Source organism: Ptychodera flava, chromosome 14 (genome assembly GCF_041260155.1).
Source record: "Ptychodera flava strain L36383 chromosome 14, AS_Pfla_20210202, whole genome shotgun sequence".
NCBI classification, from domain to species: domain Eukaryota; kingdom Metazoa; phylum Hemichordata; class Enteropneusta; family Ptychoderidae; genus Ptychodera; species Ptychodera flava.
Window position 1 is genome coordinate 27,032,324 of NC_091941.1, and position 11,863 is coordinate 27,044,186.

Genomic DNA, 11,863 nt, shown 5'->3' on the forward strand with positions numbered 1-11,863 from the left:
AATATTGTTTGCGCATAATGACGTCATTCTTGCGTGACGTTCGCGCCGTGCTGAAAAGTACGACGCTGTACGAGATCTGACCTTCTGCTGCTTGCGGAATGGCGGTCCATTCGAAAGGAGATAATTAAAACTTTATTCACAGGTGTTAGCATTAGCCTTTGGAATTTTCAATAAGGTAGGTATTCTTCGAGAAATTATTATTACTGGTTGCATCAGTGACGGTGTCGCTTGCATTTAGCACAGTCACTCGTGATCTATTCAGCTCTTGGACTATTCGCCTATATAGACGCGTGTACACAAGCGAGGGTTTTTTTCTCGCATTGAGTCGAGTGCCTGTGCTCTGACAGTGACCCATCTGACTGTTCCTTTTACGTGTTTTGTTGGACAGTACATAAATTAGTAAACCATTGCACAATACCTTTCGTTTTTAAGTTTTAAGATGTGATATTATATGAATGGAAATGGGTTGAAATCGTCTAAAGTGTTTACAGTTACTGTTGTAAACTTGTCGATGTCATGTCTGGTCTTAACCCTTTCACCCCCAGCTCCCTGTATACAGGTCCAACTTTACCATAGAAAACAATGGATTTGGGACAAACCATGGTGGTGAAAGGGTTAAACTCTTCCTTTTCAAAGATTCTGTATCTTTTAATATATTGCATTCTTGTTGTGTGTATCAGTAGTACTAGTAGCATGATGGTTTGTTAAATCATTTGTGTGATTTCAATCATTTTGTTTGATTTGAATTCTGATGTGATGTTGCTTGTTTCATGTTGTTGGTGCTATAAATTTTTGCATGGACTGTCTGCTTCCCTAAAAGCATTGCTTCACAATCATTGACCTGTACACTTTTTTCAATTTCCACTCTGATATGATGTTTTCTCATTGCAAAAAAAAAATACCCTCAGTTCAGAAAATAATACCTATGTACAGTTCATCATCTTGTAAAGACCTTCCGCCTCGATGAATCATTCTTTAGAAATCTATTTATGTGATGTAGACTATCATGACACTGCAAAGATGTTGTCTGTGCTGTCGATGACAGGTTTTAACAAATTTTCTGATACAGTAGATTGGTTATGGTCAAGAAATGTTTAGTACAAAATAATGAAAATTTCATTATGATCAATAAAATTTGAGCAACATAACAGTAATACAAAGAGTTATTGCATACATTAACTGTCCAATGTCATTTCTTTGTATCTAGGTTGTCAAAGTGTCGAACAAAGTCATCAACAGCCTCCCTTCACTTTTGACAACTCTTGAAGATGAGTTTGTTAAAGTTCAAGTTCTCAGAGATGGACACAAGACTTGTGAGGCATGGTAGCAGAGTATTTAAGTTCAAAATACAGTACCACAGTGAAAAGTCAAGGTAGGTTGTCTAAAATTTTTCAAAGTTTGTTACTTATGTCAATCAGGTTGATGTTTAGTTTTCTATTTTTCAAGTCTGAAGACTAAGCCATATCAACCTGGAATACACATATATATTGATTGTATACTAATGATGCTGATGATTTTATCTTATTTGTCACAGATTACCCTGCAGTGATGAAACAGCACAGAAGGAAGTTGAGGTAAAGAAATAATTTCAGTAAAATACAAACACAATGCCATCACAATGTTATTTTCCACCTAAATCATCCACTGTACTTTAGGTAGGAGAATAAAAAAATATATTTTTATGTCAAAAAATGATGAAAATATTATGAAAAGTTGCAGGTAAGAATGATAAGCTGGAAGAAGGTCATGTCAAGCTGCTTGGCATAGTATCAGGTAACCGTTTCAGCATTATGTTTTACCAACAGCAAATTATCAAAGTTATCTTTATGGATCCGGATGCCTTGCAGCCCTTGAAGACGGATCATTTCTTGGCATTTCCCTGTATCCTTTGTAACTCAAAGGAAGATACCAGACTGAGTATATTGCAAAGCAGTGATTGAAAGATTGACAATCAGCAAACCAGTGTTTGAGTGAGGTGTAGATATCTATGAATCATTTAGGATGCACTTCAATATGTATCTCTTTGCACCAGTGTCTGAGAACAGTGTTCCGGTATTTGTGTAGTGCCCCTTCTCAACGAATTTCAGTAATATGCTCTGCACACATTTCACAAACAAATAGCAACAAATATTTTGCCTTAACTAAGTTGTATTATACAAGATAAACTACAGTGGAAGACTGCAAGAAAGTTAGAGTTCTATCACAGGGAGCAGAAATTAAATGCCCACCCGAATGTATTCAATATATACTTACTTGACCGAGATGATAATGATGATTCAATCTCTGGTAAGACTTGCCATTTCAGTTTGAGTTACTGGTTGTGTAATTACTTTTAGGAGCACACACACCATACAGATCATGATACGTTTTCACATTTTATGGTAAAATTCTATCACTTTCTCATTCCGTCACTTGCTTGTATAGCACAAAAACAAACCGGTCAATGCTTCCATAAAATACCTTCAAGATATGATGGAGCTGAACAAGATCTGTGTTGCCTTACAGGCTGAAAATTCTTTCATGAAATTGAAATCTGTGTAGATGTGTTTACTCTCCAAGTGTGCTGTTTGTGATAAGTTTGAAATGAATATCATTGCTCATTGAATAAAGTCTATAGAAATAGTTGAATGAAAATATAATAAAATACACAAATATTTTAAATTAGCTTTGAGGAGATAAAAATGAGATCCCACTATGCGATTCCTATCAAGTTTGAATGATTGAAATATGAATTTGTGTGATGCCATTTCCAGAACATTTTGCCAAAAAAATCGTTAGCAGAATCAAAATTCAAAAATAGACCTGCTGTGGAACTATGTATACATCTGCTTATCTTCTGTGTATTAAGACACCATTAGTATTGGTACAAAATAGTATCTGTTGTCGTTTTCATTACTATATGTCACTGTCAGTAGAAACTGTTCTCCTGTCTGTGTGATGGACTTGGGATTTGTGAATTTCAGCTTCCCAGTACATGTAATGCATTTGATCTGAATTTTCACCTCGCTATTGGGAGAATTTTACAGCCATTGTAGTCATCAATAATTTCTAGAAAATTTACATTCCCATTCTGCGATGTGTTCATAATTCCCAAAATGCACCTATGAACAAAAAAAGAGATGACAGAATAAAGCCAAGCTTAACAAATACCAGATTTTAAATTCATATTTTGCTAAACTGTAATATTTCAGAAAGAAGAGCTGAAGCAGCAGAAACAGATCATCAGGTACTTAATTACCAGAGTAAGATATAGAGAACTCTAGTATCGCATGTAGTTTACCGAACAAAAATACATGCCTATTCATAGTCCATAATTGAAGACATCTTCTCAGATTTAATGGAGAAATGAAATGAATATTGCTTCCCAGTTGGTTAAACTTGTTAATCTTTTCTCCTTGTTTAAAGGCAGAGCAGGTTTCGTGTTCAGTACTAGTCTTACATTTTGCTTATTTATTGTTTTCTAGTACTTTTATATTGGCTTCATCTACATCTTTCTCTTCCAATAAATAGATAAATGTGGTACTCCCTGAAGCCATACCAATTTGTTGTACTGTTTCAAAGCCCAAATGCATTATTTTGGAATGTAATTACAATATATTTGTAAAATGATGTTTCACTGTTCCAAATCTCCAATAAGCAGAGAATTCCAGTTCAAGATACATCAGAACAGAACGTTGAAACAACTCCCATGAGAGATGAAAGTCATCCAGCGAGCAAAACAAGGAAGACTTTACCTTCGAACAGTGACAAGTATGTATGGTTATGACACTTAACTATGCTGACTTGGACTACTGGTGCATTTTTTTAACAGATTGAAATTAATAAATTTCACAATTCTTTTTCGTGGCCTGGTCTGTTAATGAGACTGAAAGTGATGTGAAATTTCACATCAATATGACCAAATTTCACTTCACCAATATTTCTGTCAATGGTTTCCAAATTTATTTACCAGGTGGGGACTATGTCATTAACAATGACTTGTTCATCAATCAAATTAGCGTGACCACAGGAAAGATACTTTGCAGAGTTGAGTTGAGTTAGAACTCCATTTCACCATGAACAGTACTGTAACCTGCTGAAATGTTTTAATTTTCAAGACTATCTGAATGGTTGTGTAGAAATACCTGTTTCCATGTTTGCTCAAATACGTATTTCAACAATCACAGGGTAAAGTCACAGAGAAAGAGAACTGAAGCTGTAGTCAAGCAGTATGCACTGAGAAGCAAGCTCCATGGAACTGCCAACACTTCAGAGGACGAACCAAGCAGCAAGAGACCAAAAAGAATCTTACAGAGCAGTACCTCAGTTAAGGTAAACCTACCGTAACTGTATAACTAGAGGTACAATCATTGCCGTCAATTTAAGGTAGTGTACGCCTTGAAAGTGCAAAGTCTTAAACCTTTCCTCATTGAAACTTTAACCATTGTCTTACCAAATCAAGAATAAAAATCAGGGTCACCATGCAAAGTTTTGCACCAAAGAAACAAATTACCTAACATTTACCGATATTTGAAATTCAAAATGGTTGCCATCCTGTTGTTGACTCAATTCAAAATTTTCGATTTTCAATTTTCAAAAAAACTAAGACGGTGAAAATTTGCCTTACTCCAAGAGCTTTAAAATGAGGTGCCAAAAGTGTTAGACCAGAAAAATATTGAAAAAAGTTGAGTCTTAATATCTGTCTGCGCGGCTCATTCTATCTTAAAATTATATTTCAAGTGCATTTAATTCAATATGCATATTGAAGTTTGCTCCAAAAATTGAAATCTTTCTGCAAGAAAATCTTCTTCCATCAAAATGTGAAATAAACAGGGCATAAGATGCAGTAATGAAGACATGGCATCCTGAATATGAACTTTACTTATAAAACACATAAATCACCGTGGCTCTTCCAAAAACTTTTTTCCAGGAGAAGACAACAGAACAAACAGATAGGTCACCTGAAGCTGGAACAGAAGCAAACTCTTTCTCACCTGCAGAACCTGAAGGTGATGTGAAATATGATAATTTTCATCACATCTTATGAATTGATGGATGAATATTGAAGCTTTATATGAATCCTTGTTCTAAATCTATTCTGCTTTCATCAATGATATTTTAATATGTTGTTCATCAATGAGTTAATACTTCTATAGCACTGATTGCTATTTCAGGTTTGTTACTAAATATAGCTACACACACACGACATCAGACACTACTGCTTTACATTTGGAGAAATTGATGTAGATGAGGCTGTTGTTGCAGCTTTTAGTCTGAGCAATGAATTACTGTGACCTTTAGTATCCTTTGTAACACTAATAGGTTTTGTTTTCGTCATTCTTGCAGAAAATGTGGATAAATATTTATTTTTGCATATTAATGAAAGGAAAATGATGTAATTTGCAATCAGTGCTATATAATATAGCCTAGGTGTATTTATTTATCTGCTGATTTTAATGGGTAACAAATCTACCATACTTTTTTTAAGATGGGCAAATTGATAATTTTTGATTTTGTTCATGATTTCATTAAAATTATCCTGATTCTACGTTAACCCTCTCAGGTCTGAACCCCGATATGTATGGGCAATTGTGGCATGTTACAAGAAAGTTAGGCCTGAAATGGTTAACTACCTAAGCACTGACCAGAACTGATACAGTTGCAACGGATAAAACTAGAAATTGTCAAGTCCCTTTATTTTTTTGATGGCGAACAACTAAACAGAATTAAAACTCTGTTACTAGTGGGCGAATGTGTTTTTACATAACTGTTGGTGTTCAAATTTAGGGGGAAGATAATAAAATTTCATTGAATACATTTTGTATTGATTTGTTATTGTATTTCAAAAAATAAAGAAGTCTTTTACTTTTAGTTGTACAATTTCTTAGCTGCACTCCTGAACTGTATTGATTTTGTAACTACATATTTGTAATAATTATGTCGTACCAATCGATTTCTCAATGCTTGTAACTGCCTTCGTTGAATGCATGCTTCCTACACAGGAAAATGACTTCCTTCATTCTCACCTCATCAGGTGGTATTGATCTGCCAAGCCGACGACCAGATAGAGACACCATTCAACAAGATCAGCTTGAAGAACTGATGAGGCTTCAAAACCTTGCAAGGCCCACAAGGCAGACCACTGATTTGTCTGAACAGTCAGTGCAACAAGAATCAAGGGGCATGCTTGGGAGTGTTTGGAAGTGAGTACAGGCAATACAGAAGTTCATTCATACACTCCTTTCTATGTGCACCCTGATTTTATCTGTCACAGACTTTCAGTCTCTCACTTGGCTTAGGGTAGTATGTGTCTTGACAGTGAAAGATTTAAACCTTAGCTCAACTTTCCTCAATTAAACTTTCAACCATTCTCTTACCAAATCAAGAATGAGGTTCAGGCGTCACCATGCAAAATTTGGTACTAGAGGAACAAATTACCTAAGATTTCCAGATAGTTAACATTCAAAATGGCTGTCATCCCTGTGTTAACTCGATGGGGAAAAGTTGAATTGTCAAATTTTGAAAAACTAAAACAGTGAAAGCTTTTCTTACACCAAGAGCTTGAAAATGAGCCCACACAAGTAGTAGATCAGAATAGAATTGATAAAATCCGAAAGCTTGAATACCTGTCCCCGAGGTGCATTCTACCTCAAGGCTGTGCTGTCATTGTTGATATGATACCTGAGTTACTGCTGAGGTGACTGGAAATGGGACACCTAATTAGCAGATTCCAGCTGTATTGCTGGCCATATAGTGAATTCACTAGGTAATTAGCAAATGACTTTGTCAACTTGTCAGCGATATCGTTTTACATTTCAGTCAGCTGCAGACACTTTGTGCATGTAGGGGGTATGTTGCCATAAAGCTTATCTGGGTTTGAGTAATTCAGTAAAGGGGTGGCTGCTTGTTGCTTCATGGGATTCAAACTGAATATTAAAGATAATTATGATATTCTTGTTGATATGATACACTACACTACTAAATGAAGATATTTTTCAATCTACACTTGTGGTCTCATTTACTGCTCTCTGAATTTCAATAAAATCCCTTTTTGTTCGTGTCGATTTCATGTGTTGTATTAAAATGAGTGGTTTCTTCCAAATAGCGCAGCTAGTGCCCTTTGGAGTGGGGTGTAATAAATGAGTTAATGATTGGCACCCTGTGGTGAAGATTGAGATAACATTACCATACACTGGTCCATGCACAAGTCTTATTCAGACAACTTATTTGTCCTATCTATACCATAATCAAAGGAAAAATCTGGTGTCACTGTAATTTATCGTCTGCAGACCAAACATAAATTTTCTTGTGCATATTTTGACCTTATCACAGTGTCTTGTTAGTTATATGAAGATCGATCAGTGCAGTTGTTTTCAATTGCCCCAGACACACTGTCTGCGCGGGACACATTGTTTTGACTGATCATCCCCCCTTTGAAGTTTTGCAGCCAAAAAAGTCATATCCAATCATTGGCCATTCTATTTGGAAGAAACCACTCATTCGTAACACAACACTTGCAGTTCATGAACATGATGGAGAATTTGTTGAAATTCAGAGAGCAGGAAATGAGACCAAACATAGGTTGATGAAATATCTTTATTGAGTGGTTTACTTTGGATCCACTGTACAATATTATTCCAGATAGTATTATTATCTTTTTTCATTTTAAATCCAATGAAGCAACAAGCAGCCACCCCTATACTGAATTATTCAAACCCAGATAAGCTTTATAGCAACATACCCCCTACATGCACAAAGTGTCTGCAGCTGACTGAAATGTAAAACGATATCGCTGACAAGTTAACAAAGTCACTTTGTTTTTCCTGCAGTGCTCTCCTGACACCAGCTAAGAAACTACTGAGAGGAAAGAAGTGATGCACCGTTGATGATCAGTGAGACATGTTTGTCAACTTTTACGGAGCTGTTGGTCACCAAGTCATAATCTTGTTGAAAAAAGCTATGAAGAATGGACAATTGCTTACCAGCACAAAAATGGGTCAAACCGTGTTAAATTGTACCGTGAACGTATATATCATTTATTGTGCTGTTCAAGTGTTGCTTTGTATGATTTTTATCCTCGCTTGTGAAGTAGTCGATCATGATGGGACTGAGCAATATTGTTCTGTTCAGGCTGAATATTTACAGAAAACCAAACAGCGAATTGCTGGGGAAACTGTCAGCTTCAGTGGTACCTTTGAGTGGATAGACGTGATGGTCATTCATATTGAAAACAAAGTTTCCCTGCCAATCACAAGATAATTTTCATGTTTCAAACAAGTTGAAGCTCTCTTTTGTACTCACCACTAGAACATAATCATTATGACCTAATCACCAGTTATGATTTTAATCATGTGGTGTTTTCTTTATAAAATATTATAGTTGTGTTCGTTTATTGTAAAAAAAATAAAAATCCTGAGAATATTGACTTGATTGTGATCCCTTTCTGTGTATAAAAGTATAGTAATACATCAGATAGAAGACATTATCTCAGTATTTGCTTCCATTTGCAAAAGTTCTTACCAAACATGTCAGGCAGACCCTTACACTTTACAGGTGGGGGTTAATTAATGACTTCTTATACTGTATGGATAATTTTTGAATGGCAAAAGAGGACATTGTACCGGGTAGGTTGAGATACAATTGTTCACTTGATTACAAGGAATTTAATATGAATAGCTTTTTTGTTCTCTACTTATTCATAGACGTCAAAACCAATATTTTGCCTAAACTTTCGCATAAACCCCCTTAAAGTAAATGGTTCCAATGGACTGTTACACTTTTAAACAGGTTTGGTTGACTCCCACACAGTCATGTGGGATGTTGTATAGAGAAAGTCATTCCCACATCTTTGGTGGGACTTGGTGAGCTTGGAATTAAACCAAAAAACCCACACATCGTGCTTTTGATGTCCGCCACCGTCACCAACCTACTTCTTTGACATTTTAAGACATCAAAGAAAACAAAGCTGACATTTACAAGCTTCAGCATGTCAATTCAACAGGAGTCTGTGACATTTAAGTGGCGATAGGATTGGAATATGACATTAGTTTGTCCTTGCATTGAGTTCAGCTGGTTCTGGTAGGCACAGTCTTCTCAATGCCTTGGAAACATTGACATTTAGCTTCAGATTGGACACCTCCACTTCCGTACTACTGACATTTGAAAACGTTTAACAGCCTACATGTTGCCTATGACATTGTTGTCATCTTATTGTAGCAAATGTCTGCATTCAAGTTGAGTATTTCCACCAGCTGCCAATAAATAGATTGTTCCATTTAGAGGTGGCAGTGTCTTCAGTACATTTACATCCCCTTTGTACTTGTTTGCAAATCCACCCCTGTCAGATTACCAATATATGAATATATCAAAAAGGTTGTGTGTTAATGGACATAGAAGCATGGTTAATCTCGACCAGATAAAAAGATTAGTGCTGTTATAGTGTGATACTGTATTGTTCTTTTAGATGTCTGTGAAAAGTCTACTCTCTCTACCTGTAAAGAAGTTAAACCTTCCTCAGTCTTTACACTCAAACAGTGGAATGTTCCAACAAAAGCCAGTAAAACTGTGTGTGGGAGCATGGAGGTACAAATGAGTTTGTTGACGTGTACATAAAAGACGGAAAGATTCAAAGTATTTTCCCATGTATACAAGGACCATATGTAAGTGTTTCTCTGGCTTTATATCAACCATCAAAGGCAAACAGTGTATTTGTACCACTTCCATGGCATCAGCCCAATCTACAGCAAGTTAATACATAATTCAATATTTCATTGTTAAATGGTTTTCATTAATTTTGCTGACAGAATGCTGTTAGAAGCATATTCAGCAACCATCAGGATGTAGATGGTATTCACTGGAGAAAATTATTTGGCAAGTTCTCATACGAATCTGAACTGACCACATGCTATTGATGGACTTGCCTTCTTTAAAACAAAACAGTTCAGAACCCTCTTTCTCACAGATCACAGCAAGAGAAATGATATAGCATCAATGCCGTTCTAAGAAATAAGTTGTGACTTGTGGGTGGGAAATGAAAGATCACCAGGAAAAGATGTCTTATGAAGCCTCCATGCCGATTCCACCTTATATCCTCTCTTTTAGCATTAACATATGGGATTAACGTATTTCTCATATGGAGAAAGCCACATCCTGTGTTGATGGATAAAGGCCAACATTTAATATTGAATTGAAAAGTTTATCAGAGACCATCAGTGTATTTAAAGCATGTACTAGAAGTAATTGATTTCTTTCCTCCAAAAGAGAGGCAAAGTAATAAATTTTATGCTTTAAATAATAATAATGTTTGTTTCTTAAAAAAATGCCTTCTTTTTAAAATGACAGGTCAAGGCGCTGTACAGCACTGACCCATTTATGAAATAACATCACAGTTAACAATTAAATGAAAGACTTTGTCTTAAAAGCTGTGTTTTTACTTGAGATTTAAAAATATCAAAATTCTTACTGAACAGAATTTCTGGTAGAAACCTTTTCTATAGCCATGGAGCCTAAATAGAAACAAATCTCAAACCTTAAAGGAACTACATGAAGAGTTGCAATATCTCTATCCCACTTACACCATTTTTGTGCACATGGGTAAATCAACATTTGATAGATTTAAATGATATTCTTGTCGACTACAGAGTTATCAGATAAAATGTTTTCTTTCTTTGAAAACTAACCGAACAATGCTGATGTAGAAACTTTTCTGTCATTGCCTTGTATTAAAATTTTAAGATGACGCATGCATTGGCAAAGGTTAGATGGTCATGTATGGTTGACATCAATTTTGTCTGCTTCCAAGCTTCTCCCTTGATGCTTTGGTACAGTGACAAAAACTCAGAAAATATTGTTTCACAATTACTCCAAGGATACCGTCCATATTTATAGTTTATTTGGCTTCGTTTTTTAAAATCTGCTTCGCAGTTACATCATGCCATTGTGACCCCTTACTTTCTTCAGGACAAACTTTGTTATCTATATATATCAATCACCTTGCCTCACACAAATCTCTGATTGACACCGTATTCATAACTTAGTTGATGATCATAATATCCCATGCCATGAAAATGCCTGGATCCTACATGAGGTGAGCATAAATTGGGATCAAGATACCAGAGAGTGTGTCAAATCACTATCAATAGATATAGAAGTATCATCAGCTGTGCTGTCACAAGTCTTCAGCCCAGTCAAAACTACTCTTCTTTATTTTGTTTATCGTAATCAAGCTCACATCAATCACAGTCCCTCCATCACGGAGAGACTGTGCATCAATGAATCTATGATTAACCTTGTATTTATTACTTTGTCAGTGGACATCTCCATGGCTATGAAAGTGTTCATATCAGTCAAAGGTGTGCAGATTCATCCGTTTGACCATTGTAAATAAATATTTCCAAAGTATCAAAAATAATTGCTTGCGGGTATTTTATAGTAACTGAAATAAAAAAATACCGCAATTATACGGTGTGTCGCTAAAATTTGATCAGAATGGTACATACCAAGATCAACAATAAGTGTTATTTCTATCTGTTCAGTGCAGGAAAATTATTCGTTGATGTTATGACAATTTCTGCACAGTACAACCAGAAAAACAACAAGATATATTAAACCAGAAAATAAGAATGACAAAAGTAAATAAAGTCTGCAATATTAGGTACTGAAGGTCAATAGCAGAGAATCTTTCAACCATGCCGGGATTTACAAAAATAGACATCCATGGTTTCAGCAGATCTGTTAATATGTCACAGTTCATAAACAGGAATGACAGGAAATGACCAATTAGCTGTTTCAGTTACTGCTACCACTCCCAAACATAATAGGTACCCTGCATACAAATAGGTTAAAGGTCAAAATCCTCTTATTCAGATGTGTGGGCTGATTCAGT

At 35.7% G+C, this 11,863-nt stretch overlaps 1 protein-coding gene across 4 annotated transcripts; it reads left to right on the forward strand.

Moving 5' to 3' along the window:
* The first annotated feature begins 6 nt into the window (after positions 1–6).
* Positions 7–8,404, forward strand: LOC139149961 (membrane-anchored junction protein-like). Of its 4 annotated transcripts, none has more exons than XM_070722053.1 (11): positions 7–175; positions 1,208–1,372; positions 1,535–1,574; positions 1,806–1,881; positions 2,161–2,286; positions 3,192–3,226; positions 3,638–3,750; positions 4,167–4,311; positions 4,910–4,988; positions 6,014–6,182; positions 7,809–8,404. In XM_070722053.1, the coding sequence occupies exons 2-11, from the start codon at positions 1,269–1,271 to the stop codon at positions 7,852–7,854; spliced, it is 933 nt and encodes a 310-aa protein (XP_070578154.1). In that variant the 5' UTR covers positions 7–175; positions 1,208–1,268; the 3' UTR covers positions 7,855–8,404. The 4 variants fall into 4 exon arrangements, with proteins under 4 accessions (XP_070578154.1, XP_070578156.1, XP_070578152.1 ...); XM_070722055.1 differs by having other exon boundaries at positions 3,641–3,750; XM_070722051.1 differs by lacking the exon at positions 7,809–8,404 and adding an exon at positions 6,778–6,874 and having other exon boundaries at positions 3,641–3,750.
* Positions 8,405–11,863: the final 3,459 nt, after the last annotated feature.

Coding starts and splice junctions, on each gene's coding strand:
- LOC139149961 (XM_070722052.1), top strand. CDS start 1,269: ATGAGTTTGTTAAAGTTCAAGTTCTCAGAGATGGACACAAGACTTGTG. Junction 1,882..2,160: donor TCATTTCTTGGCATTTCCCT/GTATCCTTTGTA, acceptor GTATTATACAAG/ATAAACTACAGTGGAAGACT. Junction 4,312..4,909: donor AGAGCAGTACCTCAGTTAAG/GTAAACCTACCG, acceptor ACTTTTTTCCAG/GAGAAGACAACAGAACAAAC.